The sequence below is a fragment of the Lacerta agilis genome, chromosome 9 (genome assembly GCF_009819535.1).
Source record: "Lacerta agilis isolate rLacAgi1 chromosome 9, rLacAgi1.pri, whole genome shotgun sequence".
Classification (NCBI taxonomy): Eukaryota; Metazoa; Chordata; class Lepidosauria; order Squamata; family Lacertidae; genus Lacerta; species Lacerta agilis.
Window position 1 is genome coordinate 48,715,369 of NC_046320.1, and position 20,859 is coordinate 48,736,227.

The 20,859-nt window shown below is 41.7% G+C and overlaps 1 protein-coding gene across 1 annotated transcript in view; it reads left to right on the forward strand.

Annotated features, from left to right (window-relative positions):
• Positions 1 to 11,512, forward strand: part of NDST4 (N-deacetylase and N-sulfotransferase 4) — a 116,088-nt gene extending 104,576 nt beyond the window's left edge. Inside the window, 9 exon segments of the mRNA XM_033160099.1 lie at positions 136 to 259; positions 853 to 1,027; positions 2,118 to 2,261; positions 2,263 to 2,289; positions 4,320 to 4,429; positions 6,389 to 6,417; positions 6,420 to 6,490; positions 7,901 to 8,011; positions 11,074 to 11,512. Coding sequence (XP_033015990.1) covers positions 136 to 259; positions 853 to 1,027; positions 2,118 to 2,261; positions 2,263 to 2,289; positions 4,320 to 4,429; positions 6,389 to 6,417; positions 6,420 to 6,490; positions 7,901 to 8,011; positions 11,074 to 11,166 — 884 coding nt within the window. The 3' untranslated portion in view covers positions 11,167 to 11,512.
• The last annotated feature ends 9,347 nt before the right edge of the window (positions 11,513 to 20,859 follow it).

The window sequence follows — 20,859 nt, forward strand, 5'->3', positions numbered from 1 at the left end:
TTAAAATAAACCTTTGCCAGGGTTGATATATAAAATACATATTTTAACACACTTTTCCATTACTGAGATGCTTTACATCTTTTACCCTTCCCTACACTATCATATAATTCTGCCTTCTGTGTTTTCCCCCTGTAGGAACAACAGCGCTTTATTTATTTCTCCTTATGCATCCTTCCATCATTAGTAATCTCCCTAGTCCAAAAACCTTTGAAGAGGTTCAGTTCTTTAATGGCAACAACTATCACAAGGGAATTGACTGGTAAGTGGAAGAAAAACAAAACAAAGCAAATGTCCATTGTTAGCATATGCCAAACCACAGAGGAGCAATTATAGAAGTATCTGTGACATCTACATAATTTCCAGATAAGTTTTTGGCGCATAGTGCTTTGAGAATGAATAAGAAATTAGTTTGTACTGATGTGATGCTTGCCAAAATGTTGCACTTTTTTCATCTCGTCTGACTTTAACAGTATCAATATTTACATTCCCCATAAACAAACACAGTTGAGGAAAGAGTTAGATTTTCATTTTTTCTGTTTATGTTCCTTTTAATTTGTTTTTAATTGCCTGTTCTCGATGTTGTATAAATTATTATCAGCAGCAATGAAAAATTAAATTTCAGTGCAGGGAATGATGTGGAAAGGAAAGGGAAAGTGGAAGTATCATTTTGCTATTATTTTAACTGATGGGGCATCTATTTGTTCATTAGTTTCCCCAATGTATATCTTTGACTGTGCTGCTTAGGCTTCCAAGTATTGTAATGTTTACTTTGGAGTGAGAGGAAATAACTGGTTTAATGTATTATCCCATCCCCATCAGCATTGCTGACAATGGTCTTTTACTTGCTTGCAGGTATATGGATTTTTTCCCTACTCCTTCTAACCTCACCACTGATATCGTGTTTGAGAAAAGTGCCAACTACTTCCATTCAGAAGACGCTCCCAGGCGTGCATTCTCCCTGATCCCCAAGGCAAAAATCATCACCATTCTCATCGATCCATCAGACCGGGCATATTCCTGGTATCAGGTATGGAGCTTGTACTTGAAGAAGTGATCTAACAGTAGTGATAAATCCAGTTCATATACAGTGGTGCCCCACTAGACGAAAATAATTCTTTCTACGAGTTTTTTCATAGATTGAATTTTTCGTCTAGCGAAGCGGCAATGGAGCGCAGAGGTTTTCGCGCTAAAAAAAACGTCTTGCGAAGCAGCCCCATTGACTTTTTCGTCTTGCGGGGCAGCTTCCGCTAGACGAATGCCGTTCGTCTAGTGAGTTTTTCGTCTAGTGAGGCATTCGTCTAGCGGGGCACCACTGTACACTACTTGTGGCAGCATGGGAGTCATATCCTTGTGCCTTACCAAAGGACCTGGTAAGCCCTGCCCCCATTTCACCTTATTAGAGATGGGTGGGCAGAAGAAGCCATGAGCAAGTAGTTCTAGCACTACAGTTGTACCTTGGTTTTCGAACAGAATGCGTTCCGGAAATCCATTTGGCTTCAACGTTCGGAAACATTCGGAAACCAAGGCGCGGTTTCTGATTGGCTGCAGGAGTATCCTGCAGCCAATCGGAAGCTGCACCAGACGTTCGGCTTCCGAGGCAAAGTTCACAAACCAGAACACCTACTTCCGGGTATGCGATGTTCGAGTTCCAAGTTGTTCGTGAACTAAGCTGTTCGAAAACCAAGGTACGACTGTACTGCAGTCAAGTACAAATCAGATGTCAAATACCTAGACACCGTGTTAGATACCCACACTGGCAAGTGAATCTTTTTCACCTATGTTCACTGCATCAGTGACCTTTGGTTCCAGTGATCCAGGTATTTGAGAATGGTTGGTGGGGAGGTGTTTGGGGGGGGTTGCTGTTATGTTATGCATTTTTATTTTGAGTTTTTATGTTGTAAACCTCCCTGTGATACTTGGATTAAGGGCAGAATATAAATTTAATCAATACTAATAATAATAACTAATAATAATATTAGTATTACATCCCGATCGGGCATCCCGATGTAGAATTCACTACAGTGAGTGACAGTAGCTAGATTGGGGAGAAAAGATTGGGAAATATCAGGCATTCCACCTGACTTGTGGTTAATTAACATTCAGTTTTCTTCAACTAGCACCAGCGTTCTCATGAGGACTCAGTTGCCCTAAAATTCAATTTCTATGAAGTGATTACTTCAGATGACTGGGCACACAGTGACCTGAAGGCTCTACAGAAAAGATGTTTGACCCCTGGCTGGTATGCTATCCACATAGAAAGGGTGGCTAACACACTTCCCCACTTCACAGGTAACTTTCCCTCTCTACCAATTATTTACCTGTGATAAATGATAATCATAACTTGGCAACATGTTTAATATTGTAGCATGCTTAATAATGAATTGCAATATTGTAGCTTGTTTAATAATGGATTGATAAACCTCAAGCATTCATCTTGTGGCTCATCTTAGAAGACAAAGCACTTCAGCATGCACATTCATACACAAGTTCTGTTTTTAAAGAGCTGAAAGACCCATTGGTATCTAAAAACTGGGGGTTCTGCTGAGGAATTTTGAAATATTTTACCAGTTCTCTAGAAGGTTGCTAAAAATGAAGTACCAAAAATGTTGCTGCTGCCTAAAAGTTTATTAAAAATAAATAAATTCCTCTAGCCCTGCTTTTTCAAAGTAATTATTTGTGTGTGAACTTAACACACTTGGCCTTAGGAGAAGCGGGAGAGAGGCTACAGGTGTTCTTGAACCCCAGCTCCCATCAGCCCAGCCTGCATTGCCTATGGTTGAGGGATTATGTGTGTTGCTATTCAATAACATCTAGAAGACCACACATTCTCCTTCTCTGCCTTGAGGGTGTTGCAAACGTGCCATGGAAAGGCAAAAAAGCCCTAAATTCAGCCACAGCATGGAATTCCAGCAAATCCAGTAACACATATGCCAGCTCTGATTTTATCAGTGACTGCAGATCCTTCAGTCTGCTTCCTTTCTTCTAAAATGAGCCTCTTTCTCAGCTTGCCCGGTTGGTGTTACAAGGCTAGTAACCGTAAGCACTTAGCAACTGTGCTAAAGTGCAGTTGTTCGGCACTCAGAATTAATAATGTGCACTCAGATTTCAATAATTTAAAATAAGCTAAGTCAAAATGATATCCAGCAAGGAAACTTTAAAAGCTGTGTGCAGCTTCTTGCAACCACAGCAGCATGTTGTATTTGTCATCTATATTCATAGGAGTCTATTATTATTATATTATTTTATTATTATTTTATATTATTATATTATTATCAACAGCAGTTCCAAGGGCTGGTTAGAAAAACTTAAAATTCAGAATTAAAATTCAGAATTAAAAACAGTTTAAAAGTTGCAGTACTTGTAGCTTTATCCAAATCTGTCCAGTACCAGGTTGAAAATGGAGCCTGCCCCTTGCCTTGAATGTTACTCCTACAGATCCATTGAGGTCTACAGCTTCATGTAGGCACCAAATTCAGACCATCTACTGAATGTGCAGAGGTGGAGATGGGACTAGTGGGGGTACTGACATCATTTCTTCATGTGTTCACTTTTCAGTACAGTCATAACTCTTCTTGTGAATGCTTCATGTTGCATTTTTTCGGATTAAGAACGCGGAAACCCGGAAGTGTTTACTTCTGGGACTCTCCGTGCGTGCATGCGCAGAAGCGTTCTGCACAGTTCGTGCATGTGCAGAAATGCTCTATCATGCTTCACGCAAAAGCGCCACTCTGGTTGCGGACTTTTCAGGGTGCAAACGGCACCCCAGAACGGATCATGTTCGCAACCAGAGGTACCACTGCATATACCTTTGGGGATGGGTTGGGAGCATTGACACAGTCCTGTGGTCATTTGGCAAGTTCATTTTGCAAATATGTCGCTTTTACCGTTTGTAAATAGGGCTGTCTGTCTCTTGGTTGGATTCTGCTTTTACTGCTACTGTCTGGTCAAACCAAAAAAGGGGAGGTGGATAGATATTTTAGTTTTATTGGGTTTTTTTAATAAAGGATTTGCTTGCTTGCTTTGTTTATACAAGTATTTCTATGCCACCATATCATAAATTATCAAATTGTTGTACAACAATAATAACATTGTTAAAAATGGTACAAAATGTATTTGAGGGTTACTGTTGCCAGTTACTCCCAAATCACACATAAGCACTTACTAATATAAAATGATCCCAATGCATTTGTAGTGTTGTATCATAGAAAACAAGATCCAATCACATACATCTTTGTCTAGGTATCTTGTAATTCATGCAACACTACCTCACACTTCATCTGAGATTTTTATTTAAACAAACAATTTATCTATCCTTACAGTTGCTAATAATTGATGGACAGCAGCTGAGAAGTGACCCAGCAACCGTAATGGATGAAGTTCAAAAGTTTTTGGGAGTTTCTCCTCATTATAATTATTCAGAAGCCCTAACGTAAGTCCCCTTTACTCCCTTTTTTAACCCTTTGGTTGTCATCCTCTGCATCTGAATTTTGCACAGGTAATTATTATATGATTAGGTGAAAGTTTACACAAGAGTAAAGATCTTCACCCATTGCACTATTGGGTAGCAGGCTGGAAATGCTCAGTAGTCTGAAGTCGCATTATCTTCTCAGGGGGTTCTTATGTTTTCATGTTCAGTGGGCTCAGGATACATACAGATGTACATAAAAATAAAGCCCAACCTGGGTTTTATAGTCTGCATCTTTGCTAACCCAAAGACTGCATGATACTTTTTGTAAGGAAACCAATTTCTTTTCCTTTTTAAGTCATTTGGAACCTTTTTCATCTTCAATGTACTGCCCACGGATGGAGACTTGTTTGCTGTAACTTCTGGAAACTCTGTGATTAAAATATTCACTTATTTGCAAAGCTAACTGTCTGTGATTTATTCTTGCCTAAGTATTTTAAAGGTTTGTTTAAAAAATGGTTGAGTGCAGATGTAAATCTAACGAAGTTTTAATGTGCTTGGTTTCCTTACAAAAAGGATCATGCAATCTTTGGGTTAGCAACGATGCAGACTATAAAATATCATTTTAGAGAGATTCAGCCAACTTGTAGTGAGCCATTGCCACATGGCTATTTGCTTGTTCCACAAAGCAGAAAGAGAAAGACTGGGAGGGAGAAAACAAAAGGCTGTGGGGAGCCTTCTAAGCTCCACTCATTGGCAACCTGAGCTCTGGTTAACCCTTTCATGCACAGAAGTGTGACTCGTAACTATATTACAACAGTGGATTGTGCCCACTCTCCACAATACCAGTGGTTATAAAATCAATGCAAGCTTCTGCAGCTTCATGCTTAGGGCTCCAGAGTTGGCAGCAAAGCACACACTTGTTCTGGTCTTTTTTGACAGCTGCCGTCCTGCTTTTCCTCAGCTCCACCTTATTATGAGTAGGTGTATAATTTGTAGAATACCACTCCCCCAACCTCCCCACTCTTCTTTATGGTCAGGTGAGGTGCCTTGATACACCCCACCCCTTTTTTAAAAGGGCAGCATTGCACCAAATCATCTGCCTGCCTTTGTTTACTTGATTAAAGAAATAGAAAGAGTAAAAAGGAAAAAGAGAGTAGTTATAGAGAATGAGGAAGAGGAAAGTAATTTGGGGTAGATTTTAAAAGGAGAAACTTTTTAAAAGCTTTTCAAATTAGCACAGTTTCTTGGTAAAGTTACCGGTATATACATTTCCTGGAAAGCATATATATTGTTTGGAGCATAGGTTCTACAGCTTTATTTCTTTCCTTGTGCATAGGCAGTGATATTGCTTCTCCTCTTGGGAAATTACTGAAAGCTAGCAAAAGTACTTTGCTATGCAAAAAGGAGATTGGGAAATTGTAGATAGAATGAATCTCCTCTCAATATATCCTTTTTAAATCAATGATTTATTTAATTTTAATTGATACCACAACTAAAATACAATTTAGGGGCTGAGGAATAGAAGTAACAGACCAAGCTGGGGGGGGGGGTGGAATCCCTCTCTATATCTGAAATGTGCTTTTGTATGTGGGTATATTTAGGTTCATTGCTATTGGAACAAGCCCAAGGCAAAGGGGAAAAACATTTGGCAGCTAATTACTGTTATATTCCAACCAATTATTCTGCGGCCTTCCAAAACATCTACTAAATAGTGAAAATGTTGCAAACTTTTCCAGCATTTTACATATGCTGCACAGTATATTCAAAACCAATGTATTTGTTTCCTTCATTAGTATGAATTTAAAAAAAAATACAGAGTCTCCATCTTTGATTTTTAAGTTTGACATTTCAGATTCTTGCCCAGATTTCTTTTGCATTGGAAAGGTGAAAATGACTGCCAGAAATGACTGACATTGAGTGTTGAGAAGCTTTGGCTTTCCCCCATGTACATCTTCCATTAATTTAGGCAAACTTTTGTAGGTTTGACCCTCAGAAAGGGTTTTGGTGTCAACTACTGAAGGAGGAAAGACAAAATGCCTGGGGAAAAGTAAAGGCCGAAAATACCCACCAATGGATCAAGAGGTACCATTTTCTTCATATATCTAAACTTTACAGCTATACTAGCATAGGTACCATTTTAATGTCTCAATGAAGAAAAAAGGGAGTTCATTACTAGGAGCAGTACCAGCTCCAGGTTTAATTGGAGGTCTTTTGCAAGATGACACCAAGGAGTTCCCCTTCTCTGAGTGGGTCTTCCTTCTGTTGCTGCTGCCCATTGGCTTGCCCTTTTTGTCCAGGACCAATCCACATGGCCTACCAGAGGGAGTGGGGAAAGCAAGCAGAGGTGGCTGCTCCTTCTCCTTGCTCCTGTCATTGCTCATGTGCTCAGAGAGGGAAGCCAAACATTTAGCGGCAGCAGTGAGAAGCAGTAAGACCAGAAGATCTGAGGATGACAATGGGCAACTTGTAGAGGCAGGAATCTCAGCAGGGTCTTGACACTGCTAACCCTCGCTGGTCCTGATTGGGAACTGAATTGTGCCTTTATTGTGCAGGGCTAATGGAAGTGATTTCTGTTGAAAGCTTATTATTAGAAATATAATATACTAGCGGGGAGTGCCTAGTCCTGCCTGGATTAAAAAAAACCATATTGTGGTTTTAAAATGGATAGTGTAATTTATGAGTTTGAACCCATCACGCTAAAAAAATTGTGAAGACACAACAAAGCTCATTTTGGTCTGCCATCTTGATTCAAAATGGTGCTTGGCATTCAAAGACTCTCGCCCCCAACTTAGGAACCCTTGTGTCAAGTTTTTGGGGGGCAAATTCACACCACAGTCACGTTTGGGTCTGCCATATCCAAGCATTGCTGTCTGCCATCCCCTCTTCAGGAACCCTTATGCCAAGTTTGTGGATGCTATATCAAGAGGCAGCCAAACCGATGCCAAACCTGGGTGAAGTCATGCCAAAGTAACGTTTTGATTCAAATGTCACCCAGTGTCCAAGCAGTGATGAAGTCTGCCACCCCACCTCACCCTCTAGCCAAGTTCAGTGATCAAATATTACACCTGACTTCATGTGGCTTTGCTCACAAAAGCTGGCACACCCATTTTTTGTTTAATCGTTATTGATTTATCACAATCATATGTACAAACTAACACATAGCCCTACATAAAATAGCAGAAGCATACACAGAGCGTATTCAGTATAAAAATAAATTACAAGATTTACATATAGCCAAGATTTTAGATGAATCTATATAGCCCAACAGGCACATCTATCACATGAGAAAAGCAAGACTGCCATGAATAAATATATGAGTTATGCATGTGTTTTGATTTGTAGAACAAAGAAACAAGTTTATTAAGGGGTTGGCTGAGATCCCCATATAGCTTTCAAGTGGCCTGAGAAAAGGGTTTTAGAAGAATTATTGTTTTAGGTAAATCCTATGCAGAGGACTCAGTCTGACAGTTGCTTTGTTTTCCTCGTTGTCAGTCTAGGGCATTCCTTTCGAACTACTACAGAGATCACAATGTGGAACTATCCAAACTGCTGCACAGACTGGGACAACCTTTGCCATCGTGGCTCAGACAAGAACTTCAGAAAGTGAGATAGCAAGAGACACCCAAGCACCGATGCCCTGCTTTTTTCACTCTCCCACTCTTCACGTTCCCAGTTCACGTCCGATTATTAGTGAAGGATCTCATGAATAATTCTTTCTCAAGAGCAAATTTTTAAAAGGCCACACACACACACACACACAACCAGAAAAGAGCAAAATTGTTAAATATGCACAGGCTGACAGTTATTAGTAGCAGTTTTTAGTCAGCTTCTGGGGAAAGATTTTGAGCTATGAGGCATTATTCTTTATCCAGTCTGGGGCTCAGACTTATTCTGTTTACCAGACAGTCACAGAAACTGTATGTATGATCGATAGTCTTCATCCTATATGACAAATTACAGTCTGTCAAGACACAAGCAAAGGATGGAAACATCTCCGGTGGATGGCGAGGTTTGTAATTTCCTTGACAACTGCAATTTTAGTCAGCTTCTATATCCCCCCCTCTTTGTTATTTGGGGCTCATCTTGCAGCTAGCCCACCCCCACCCCCACCCCCCGTAAAATGAAGGCAGTTACATTCTACAAGGGTCTGGCATTCCTGTAGGTATGCTTGCTTGTTCTGTGCTGCTTGTTTTATTCCTTCTTCTTAATGATACAGAACACTCTTCAGTCAGAAAAGAGTATGAAGAGAGAAGAGAAGAGAGGAGAGAGGAGAGAGAGGAGAGAGGAAGCCAGGAATTCCCCCAAAGTCCCCAAGGCCACCTTCCTTGATATGGGTATATGCAAAATCATGGTATTTCCAGCTCCCAGCATACTTGCAGAAAAGTATGTTTCATGTCCCTATAATGACAGCAGAAGCTCAAGTCTGTTGTTGTAGCATGTTTCTTAAGAAGACATTGCTGCTTACAAAGTTACAGCTGCTATGCGGTGTTCATATTCCACATGGTGGCCACCAGCTTGTGTATAGTACCTCGGCCTCAGGTTGACACTTTTGAGTGGTTGTAGCAATAATAACTGTCTCACCTATGTGCTGTGCTACTTCACACAAGAAACTGGTTATGTGGCAATGACTGCCTCATTGAGTCAATTGTACTGTTAGGTGCTTTAGACTCAAGACGTAACAGTCTTACAAGGGCTCCCCTCTTAGATGGCGCTGTGTCTTAATTTTCAAATATGGTAGGACAACGACACTGCTGTGTTTGGGGGCCTCCTGCACATTCTGGGCTTCTTCCCTAAAGTCCTATCTTCCTAGTATCAGTATGTGTAGTGACTTCAAGCAACCTCCATATGGTGACTTTCCCCATGAATTGCCTCCTACCACTGGCGGAGGAAGAGGGGTGCGGGGAGAATGCACCGCCCCTGGCAGCGCGATCCCAGTGGGGTGTCATCATGGCGCCATGCCCCCGCAGGCAGCGTGCCACGCCCCAGGATGCATGTCACGCCCCTGCGGGTGGCACACCACACCCCCATGCACGCCAGCCCCAGCCCCACCTGCTCTCTGCCCCCCCCCCCGGTGCCGGAACATGAAGCTCCACCACTGCCTCCTACATTACCAAACAAAATGCTGATTTTCTGTGGCTGTCACAAGAATTTTTCGGCAAGTACCCAGATAAAACTTTAAAGGGAGCGTTCGTGTTGAGTAGTAACCATGCTTCAAAATCAGTTTTAAGAGTATCACTGAGGACTTTACATAAAGTATGTCATGCATCAGGTAAGGGGTAGTATCACAAAGTTGTGTTAAAGAAAGAACTCAGCGTTGATTAACAGGACAAAGTGGATCATGGAGTATTAAAAATGATTTGCAGCAGTGACTTTATAATGGTGCCTTAAGGCTGAAAGCCTATATACTCTCTTTCCTAGGAGCAAGACCCACTGAACTCTGTGAAATTTCTAAATAGATGTGTATAGGAAGATGCTGTGTGATTGTTAACAAAGCATACCACAAATTGCTTGTGTGGCCCACACCATTTCCTGGTATCATAGGCCTAGTCTCATGGAGTGCACTGCTTCATATTTCAACTAGGGATTCACATATTTGACTGTTCCTCCATACAGCCTAAACCAGCAAACAAACAAAACACAAAAATAAAGAGCACCCACATAGAAAACTAGAATGTCAGGGGAGACTAGGCTAGAACAACCCTTCTTGACATCTAGGTTTCCATGTGCAGGGATTTATTTAGTATGGAGGATGTGATGCGCTTTGAAGAGGTGAAATATAGAAGCATAATTATTTATCCAAGTTCTCACAATGCTTGAATTATGAAATGAAATATGTATCTTGGGGGGAAGGAGCTAATTAACTCTACAAGACACATCTCCTGACAATTTAGACATAAAGTTGACTCGTAACTTGCATGCATTTAACTTACGCAATTGTAGCTTTCTGTGGTTGGCCGCTGGCCAGCTGACATCACACAGATAAATGCGCCGCAAGGCGGAGAGATTTAAAAGCTCTTTCTGTGCTGGGAACACCAGTCTCAGGCTTGCCTTCCAGGTTCTAGGAGGCTCTTGTGCGGGCTGTCCAAGATCTCCCAAAAGCCTCCCAGAGGTCGTGTGAGAGCTTAAGAGCTCTTTCTGGATCAAAGCAGTACACTTGTTCTCCGAAACAGGTTTGCTAAGGAGCACATTTGTGTTGGAGAAACAACTGATCTTGTGAGGTGTAATCACTCAGTTATGCTTTTGAACATTGGTTCTGAGGAGAAGAAGCTGAGGCCTCCTCCCGTTGACTTGGTGCCAACAGAAAAGAGTCAGCCCCATATTCATAATTTCTCTAGCCTAATAATATCCATACAATAAAATTTGCCTTCCTTGTTAAGATTCCCCAAAGGCTCTAATTTGGTATCACAGTGTCTTGCGAGCTTCTTAATATTAGCATTATTTTTTCTTACGATCTCTCACCACTTTAGTACATGCAAGCAACCTCGCAGCTGTTTTTAAAGTGTTTGTAGAGGAGTTTTGTCTTAAGGCATATCTATGCCACAGATAGCTTTAAAAGGGGGGCGAAGACGAATTCATGGAGTTTCCAGAGTAGCGATGCCGTCAACGGGGGGTGGTAATAAATGCTTCATTTGAAGAAAACATGTTTTCTTTTTCTCTGCACCCAGTGTATCTTTCCTATGCATTTTATAAAGTGTGGACCCAAGGACTGGATGCTCCCCAACACTGCTACATCTACAGCAACGGATAAAGATTCATAAGCGACACAAACTCTTACATCTGCCATGTTGCAAGAACTGGATTTATATAAATATATATAGAAAACATAATCGCTCCCCCCCCACACACACACAAACAAACTGGAAAGTAATTCCAATATGTACTTTGATGTTTAATGCCTTGAAAATGGATTGTTTCTACCGAACTGTTGCAAATCCCATTTGCCTGGATATATACTTGATGCTGGAACTAAAGGGGACAAAGCTTTCAATCACCCTGGAATTTTTTTAGGTTTCTTTGTTTGTTTAGGGGGATAAACTATGTGCATACACCTCATTTTTTTCTTCCTCACAATTCTACAGAATAAACATTTCTGCTGCAATATTCTGTAGATGGTCTCCCGGTTTCCCTTTGGATTCCTAGAAGGGCTCCTCTTATTTTCTTACGATGCCTCCAAGTGGTTGCATGCCTAGGATCATCATGTGTCCTACTGTACAAAGGATATAGCTCTATGTGGAAGGCTGTCCTGTCCAAGTCCATTAAGGAGCAGGGACAGCAGGTAGCACCTGAGCAGCAGATGGAGTAGGCACAAAGATCACCAGGTCATAGTCTTCCCCACAATGGTGAGATGGATTGTATTTCTGTTTAAAATTGTGGTATGTCATTTAAAACCTGCACCTATTCATATAAATTTTTATGCAAATCAGTGTCCTATTTTGTGCTTTTTTTATTTTACTGAACCATAATCCTCTTTTTTTAATGAGTGCACAAGTGACCGTCCTATCACCTGGTCCCTAAGCACTGAAGATTAAACAGTTTCAAGACGTAAGGTTTCCACTCCATCAATAGTTTTATTCCTCTCCTCCACCAGCCTCCAATTGCCTTGGTGCTTGTCCTGAAGCTGTACAGATGAATGTTTAGCAATAGTGCTGTGTCTTAAGGGCTTCTCCAAATGACTGGCTCAAAGGATATTTTTATCACATTTTTGGCCTTTGGGGAATAATCCTGCAACACCTGATTCAAAGACAGTAGTAGCCTCACATCAAGTTAAGAAGAAATGGATGGGACCACAGTGCTGCTGCTTCTTGGCAGAGGACAAAGGTAGCTGTGCTGCTTTTTTTTGACCTCTTCTTCTTTTCCTTTATTGATGTCATGCATCCCAGCACCTATGAGGAGGGGCACTTAGCCCATAAGTAGGGAATTCATGCATTGGAGTCACAATTGACTAGTCACAAAGCAATATCCAATATCTGGAGAAGCCCCATTTCAGTTCCATGCTGAGTGGGTAGACCTGGACACTGCAGGAAATGCGGAAAGGCATTTCCCTTCTTCCTGTGTTCCCAGTTTCATACCCGGTATCGCACAAGGTGTGAGCTTGCATCATCACACTGTACAATTTGCTCACGTCATTGGCTGCTGGTGGCTGTGCAGGAAATACAAAGTATGGTGATGTCACATTGCACATTGTACACATTTTCCCCCCTGCAAGCGAAAAGCAGTTGGTGGTGGAGATTTATGGTGTGTGGGGTGGGGAGAGCCACCAGAGGTGAGAAGAGTTAAGAAGTACTTTTGCCTACCCATTTCCCCATCCACACTGGTCTTCCCACTGCAGATCGCAACCTCTACAGCTGCATCTTGTTAAAAGCATGGTAAGTTTTTGCATGCAAGTGAACAAATGAGTAGTTCACCCCTAGCCTTTGTATCCTGAGAATGTCACCTCTTTGAGGCTTGCTTCCAAAATTAAGGTCGGAGTGTGGTGCCCACCTGGAAGAGAACTGTAAAACACTTCATCATGGATATATCCGGCCATATCTAAGAGATCTCTGTGGTGCTTGGAAAACCCATCTGAAATATTCAGACTATTTGTAACTTTCGTTATGTGAAGGAATACTTTCTCCAGCCTGTGGCCTGTACCTTGAGCAGGCATGTCAGGATATCTGCTAGTTCTTGTCTGCATTGGCCTGGCAATAAGTATTTTCAGTGTTGAAATGGGGTGGATTCTCATAACCAACAGTCCTGGAATGGTGCTGCCAATCCTCTTAAAGTCTTCCCATTGACAATTGTGCAGATATTAAGGGAAATGACTGGGGGCCAAATAGCTATAGGGTCAACAAATGCCTTGGCCCCCAATATTCTCACTCACCCTCTGCCTCATCAGTATGGGAATTTATTTATTTATTTATTTATTTATTTATTTATTTATTTATTTATTTGCTTTCTTTACAATTATTTCTCTCTCTTTCTCTCTGCCCCCCTTCCCCTTGAGCTTGTGGAAATGTCAAAAGGACACTGAGTGAGTGTGCAGCCATGAAATAGTCACTCTTTGTATTCCTGTGACCTTTTCTGTTCTTACATAAAAGGCTCTACAACAGCATAAAGTATTATTACTATTATTAGCTATTCTAAATGCAATGTTGACCATTTGCACTTCAACCTGCTCCTTTCCTTGAGGCTGGTCACTGCCACATCATTTGGGGAAATGAAATCAGTTGTGTCTACAGCTGGTTTTTTTTATTTTTTACTACGTACTTAACACCAAAGCAGTGAAGCATTTTAAAATGGAAACAATCTAGATTATTCCGGTAAGCTCTTTAACCATTTCTTCTGCACAGTTATTGTAGTACAAAAGGGGGGGAACAGGGCTGGCTTTGGTAATAATAATTATTGCCTTGATTTTTTTTTTAAAAAAAAAACAAACCCTGGGTGTTTCAGATTAGCCCACCAAAGAAAGAGATACACATACATGCCTGGTTCATTCACAATGCAAACTCAAACCATGGCTAAGCATGGACAAACCAAGATGAGGGTACTCCAAGGAAAAATATAAGGCCCTTTCACCTCTCCCCCATGCTACCTGGAGCTAAGCCATGGTTTGGTTTAGCAATGCATCCAAACCTAGGTTCGTGTTTTGTCTTGTTCCAGACAAACTCTGCACTGTAGTCAAGGTTTGTTCTTGGATTAGCACTTGTGTTTTTCCAGGGGGAGCTGGGTATGTTTAGCCTGGAAAAGAGGAGACTGAGAGGAGTTATGATAGCCATCTTCAAATGTCTCAAGGGCTGCCACATAGAAGATAGAGCAAGCTTGTTTTCCCCTGCTCCAGCAGGTAGGACCAAACCAATGGCTTCAAGTCACAAGAAAGAGATTCTGACTAAATATCAGGAAGAACTTTCTGACAGTAAGAGACGTTCAATAGTGGAATGGTCTCCTCCGGAGGTTATAGACTCTCCTTCCTTGGAGGTTTTTAAGCAGAGTTGGATGGCCATCTGCCATGGGTGCTCTAGCTGAGATTCCTGTATTGCAGGGCATTGGGCTAGATGATCCTTCCGGTCCCTTCTAACTCTACAATTCTATGATTCTAAGATAAGACCTCTATGTATTTATTGGAGCAAATATGTAGCTCTGAATGAGGGTAACCGCAGGAGATGGAAAATCAGCCCCACAGCAAGTTTGATTCCAGACTAATAATGAAGTATATCACATTTGTTATCATTGTCACAGCTAATAATTAGCAACTAATAACTTAACAACTAATAATAATGTAAAAAACCCACTAAAAGAGTGCTTTAAAAAATAATACACATAACAATACTTTGATGACACACAATATGTAAATCAAGTTTATTTTTTCTCCAACTATATTTGCTTGAAGCATTTCGTTGGAAAACTTCTGGAATATTAAGTATTTGCTAACTTTAAAACTCACAAATATAAAAGGTTCTTTTAAATAATTATAGAAAGAAGGGTGGGGAATGCTCTGATATATTCCTATAAGAAGTGCAGAAACCTTTTGGCCCATATGTGGTGATATCTACTCCTATGAGGATATTGAGATTAGTAGGAGTAGCCTAGCAACTTCTTTCTCTTCTGAAAACGTCAGTGCCAGTAAACATTGATTTTGTGCAGAGGAGTCATTAGGCCGTTGCTAAAGTTGTGTTTGCTAGCACCTTCCAGCATTTCCGAAAAAGTCAGCTGGGTTATTTGACATGAACACTCAACAAATATTGAGGGTCGTCCCCCCCACAAAAAAACTTTTAAAAGGCCCAATTTCCCAGCACTTCACCTTCACAACTAGTGGGGGGGGGCTTCCTCAATGTCTCTATTCATATCTCTGTTATTTTCTTGGCCTTCTGATTACTTCCGTACACATTACTTGGGAGCATGTTGATGCCTTACTTTGGGAAAGGGCGTAAGGGACAGGAGAATGTTCCCTTCCAGACACAAATTGTAGGCTTGTTTATGAGTGGTGATCCCCAGCAAGAAATGATTTTCTTTAGCCAGAGGGCCTACAGAGTCTCTCCTGTGTCAAAAATAACATGTCACCTGTTACTTTCCCCATGGTAGTAGTAAAAGGAATTTGTACCGTGTGAATTTGACATAATTTAGTGTGAACTTGACAGATTCATCTTTAATTACAAAGTGGATTGAATTTCTCCTCCATCCTCACCCTATGGCAAAGCTTTTTTGCCCCTTGGTTGTGGGGAGACTGTCAGGGAAGGCAGGAGAGCAGCAGAGGTATGGCGTGAGTCCCATTTCCAGACAGGCCTAGCTCAAAGGATGCAACTCAAAATGGGGCCAGCCTGCCTATCTGTCCACATTTAGAGCTGCCCCATTTTGGAACCTTCCTTCATCCCTGGTCTTTGCCCCGTGGAATGAAGATCTAAGAAAGCCTTCTGAGACCATCCAACATGTTAGGATATGAAGATTCCTCCCATCTCCCCAGTCCTCTTCTTCAACCATCCAATTATCAAATGGATTGTAAACAGACATTTGGTACATTGAAGGCTCGCATTGCAGGATTTCAAAATGTCATAAAGGAGGAATGCATTTCAGTCACTGAAATGCCACCCAAATGCCAAAATGTAATGTCCATTTCAGATTCATTAAAGAGATGCCAGCCTTTGTGCAGCTGAGCTAATGCTCAGATGCCTCAGGCTGCCCCTCTTATCATAGGACTCCTCCAGATGTCCTTTTCATTGTGCATTCATGTTTATTTGTGCTCATTATGGTATGGGAGTGGTTATATGCAACCAGTACTGTTTGCCCCCCTACGAAAGGTTTGTGACGGTCATACTGCTTTATTTCCAGTCAGTGCACGTCCTGTAGCTACCTGCTGAAACCCTGTAACTTTTCATACCACAAATGTTTCAGGATTGTTATCTTTTGTCCCACTTTTGTTGCTCTGTAGCACAAGAGTGCCCCTCCAGAGAGCAGTTACACTGGGGAGGCTTCGCAGAACAACTAATAAAACACAGTGCTGTGTAGATGGTCCAGTATAAATCCACCGCTAACACACTCTTATTGCAGCAACGACAATAACACTTGAGGAAGAAAAAAAAAATCCCCAGTCTTTAGAAGCCCACTGTCATCACATCCTTTTTAAAATAGTGAATTTGTGTCATTCTCCATTAATCAAAAATGTAAAAACATAGAATTGTAGAGTTGAAAGGGTCATCAAGTCCAGCTCCCTGCAATGCTAATTTGTCTACTCACAGGAATGATGGGTAGCTGGCATGGGGTAGCTGTTGAGCATGAAGAAGTGCCTTGTGTACTACTGAATATGACATAAGACTCTGTTTCTGACCTGGCAGTTTTCCTACCAAAAAGAAGGTGCTACATCTGGAACACTGCAGGAACTTCAAGAGCACCTTCTTACTTAGCACTAGGATGCTGGGAAGGTTCCTCAGCCTGAGGAATGAGATCTCTCTCTCCAACCAATGACTATCTCTGGGTAGATTACTGGAGAGAGCCCACTCAGCCCTTGTAGCTATGACAAGAAGGATCCAGCTATCCCTTCTCTAGAGAAGGGGAAGCCAACATGCCATCCTCTAGATGTTGCTGGTCTACATCTCCCATAATCCTTGACCACTGGTCATGCTGATGGGAGTTGTAGTCCCAAAACATCTGGAAGGTGCTATATTGGCTACACCTGTTGCAGAAGGACAGTCCTCAATATGTGCAGGCAGTGATAACAATAGGGATTCTGAACTAACAACTTCTCAACACTGAGCATTCAGAGGGATTGCAGCTTAAAAAGGAAAGCTTTAAGGATTAATTTAGGTGTAAACTACAAAATGAACAAAGCAATCACCATGGTGATCAAAGAAAAGGTTATTCAACTGGTTGAGGGTCTACTAGTTTAGAAGGACTTTGAAGAGGATGGCTATACTCGGGGATCTTGTCAATGATCACGTTAGGACTATGTGCAGGTAAACCTTAGCAGCTGGATCACGTCAAAGACCAAATAGACAGAGCATCTGTCTATCCAGCTACGGATGCATACACACAATCCTGTGGATCCAGGTGTGACCCCAGCTGGATTTTTGCAATTATGTGGTCTCTTCTTGTAGACAACAAACAACAAAATGGCTCTCAGCAGGGCATGAAGAGACCAAGCATGAGGGATATTTATTGGACTGAGGAGAATAGCAGAATAAAATATAGAATATCCCTGTATTACAACAACTTTGAACTGCTTTGCTTTGCTTTTCATTTCCTATTGTTTGTGATCACAGTGTAAACTGCCCTTACCCAGCAGGTATAGAAAGCACAAAGTGGGCTAGGCTGGACTATCACAATTATCTGCTAGTCTTATCTGTTCCTATCACTAATACAATTTTTTTCCTCAGCCCTGGGGAACATCTGTAATTACACTTTTAAAAACCAAAGCCAGCTCCAAATGGATGTATAACATGGATGCTGGGGGGGGGGGTTGTTTCCCCCACAAAGGATGACTTTATTTAGGACAGATCTCACGGGAATCTTATCTCACCTTCAAGCAATGCCAGTGGAATTGCTTTTGTCAGATTTTCCTATATTAGAACACATATAACCCCCCCCCCATTTTTTTTAAAAAAAATCACCCACAAAGATCCCCCAAGGCTCAGACTTTTACAGGTTAAAAAAAGATCCAGCAGAAGGAAAATTCTCCTGTGTGTCAACCTTAATTTCACCATCTTAACAGCACGGCCTGCATTTTTAATTAAGTGCAAGACAAGTGGAGAAAACGGTATGCGAGAAACAAGGAGGAAAAGGATTATTATAATCCAATTGAGACATAATTAAATGCAGATATCAAAGACTCATTGCACAGAACCTGCCTGAGACTTGGGAGTAGATGTTTGTGTTCAGTTCTCTCCTGTAGCCTCTTCATAATTCAGGGTGTTGTGTTGGGTTTTTTTTTCTGTTTGTAATAACAAAGAAGGGGAAATGGCTGCTGATCGGATAGTAAATCAGTCAAAATAAATCAAAAGCAGCAGAAAATCTATAAACCTACAGTACAGCATAATCTCTCTCTGGTGACCTGCTTCACTCCTTCGATGCTAGTTTCTCTCTCTGAGTTCAGGGAAGAAATGTAGATCAGTAGTAGTAAAGTGCATGTTTGGCATGCAAACAGGCCCAGGTCCAATCCCAGATGTTTCCAGGTAGGGCTGAGAGAGACCCCTGCCCGAAACCCTGGAGAGCCACAGCCAGTCAGTGTTGACAGTACTGAGCTTGATAGCCCTCTGCTCTGACTTAGGAGATGGCCGCTTCCCATATTCCATCCCCCACCCCAAAACAAACAAACAAACAAAACCCAAAATCTCTAGACTCTCAATATTCAAAATCACAACTTCAAGTTATTTCTGTACTACAAGAAAGCGAGTGGAAAGGTGAGTTCCCCTCTGCTCAATTCAGAATGGGTTTACTTGAAGTGAGTTACTGTAGGCTGCATTTCATAGAATCATAGAGTTGGAAGAGACCACAAGGGCCATCCAGTCCAACCCCCTGACAAGCAGGAAACACCATCAAAGCATTCCTGACAGATGGCTGTCAAGCCTCCGCTTAAAGACCTCCAAAGAAGGAGACTCCACCACACTCCTTAGCAGCCAATTCCACTGTTGAACAGCTCTTACTGTCAGGAAGTTCTTTGACTTGGGCCTGGGTGTCATGCCATAGGGCTCCAGCTCCCCATCCTCAGAGGAAGATGCTGAGGATGCAGGAGACCACCTGGAGCAAATTCACCAATGGTAAGCAGTTTCAAGGGCGGATGCTCTTCAGGGGGTGGGACCATCTGAGCCTGCAGGCTTCACTAAAGTCCACTCAGTGAGGCCTGCCCTGTCCTCTGCAGGCTCTGCCCACCTGCCCACCCTCCCTTTGTTTGTCCACTGTGTTGTATGTACTTGACCTTGCTATGAACAACATTTGCCGTATTCAGGGCTGGGCAGGATTTTGTCCTTCAGACTAATTAGCACTATCTGAGGGTTTTGCCTACCTCATAGCAATTGCAACAGTTTTGGCAGTCTAGGCATTAGGCTGGCCTTAGTCTTGGTGGAGGGGATGTTGTAAGCCTTTGCCTGCCCCTCCAAAGGAAAGGGGTATCCCATTGAAGGGATCCAAGAGGAGGTGCTTCTATCCGGATGCCCAGGTGGGGGCTAAGGCCATCGCATTCCTCAAGGCAGCACTCACACAGGGGTGATCCTATTTGATGTATGTCATAGGTCCTCCTCACCTCAGGGGCGACCCCCATGGAAATACTTCCAGCAGGCGGGCTTGTTGTTAATGGTTATACCCAATGCCTATGCCAAACCTATTACATCTGCAATCAATAAAAGGCGTGGCTTTATTTAATCCAGAATTTGTACATCATGTCGTGACTGGTTCTTTTATTAAGTCAGGGGCATTGGGGGTTGTGGTGCTTGAGCATGCAAGTTATACTTACATTCTTTATAATAAAGTTTCTATGGAGTTCAAAGCTTTGCTTACATCTTCACTGACTGATTTAGTGAAAAGGATTCCCTTGGCTATTTTGATCTTCTGAATCTGGCCTATAACACAATTTGATAAATGAAGACTTCTTCGATGGGATTTTGATCAGTAGAAAGTACAACAAATACAGCAATGAAATGTTTCCTGAAGATTGGAATCACAGTTTGCTCCAGCAAATTTCTTTTTTTTGTGCTGCATTTTTAGTGTTTGCTCTAATCTGATTCGGGACTTTTAGAAAGGCATGAAATAATGAGAATCGCATATTGGCTTCTGTAAAAGATAAAACTCTCCAAAATGCCTGCTTGAAGCTCCATAAAAAAAGAGTATTTCAACAGGGTAACATAGCATTTCCAGTTCGTGCTGAGATCAAATCATCCTGATGGAACAATACATAGTTATTTTATGTTCAGATAGAATTGCCAAATGATCTCTCTTTTTAAAAATAAGGAAGTTCTTAACAAAATGCAGAAGCATAGGGAGATGCTTTATTTAAATGCTTGTGATAAATTCCCTAAAGGCAGGGGTTGGCACCAAATGTGATCTTCTAAGCCTCTCTAGCTGGCACTTAAGACACTCCCCAGGCCACACCCTTGCTCCTAGGTCACACATTCTCTGAAATAAAAAATAAAACTGTAACTTTAAATTCAAAAACAGCAGAGTTTTTTTTTAAAAGCACACACACATAGAAGAACAATCATATATTTTAAACTGTTAAATGCTAAACAGAATAACCATGTTTCCAAAGCCTGCGTGTAAGAACCATCAGGAATGGAGCCAGTGTTGCCTCCTTTGTAGAGGAATCCTACCACCAGGGTGCTGCCCTCTCTTGCATTCCTGCTCAGCGAACCTCTGATGGTGGTGGGGAACACAACAGGGTTTCCTAAGATGGTCTCAACCTACAGGCCGGTTCACGCGTAAGCAGGGGGTCTTTCAGATATCCTGGCCCTCAGCCATTTCTTTGCAATTCTGTCATCTAACAAATAAAGGAC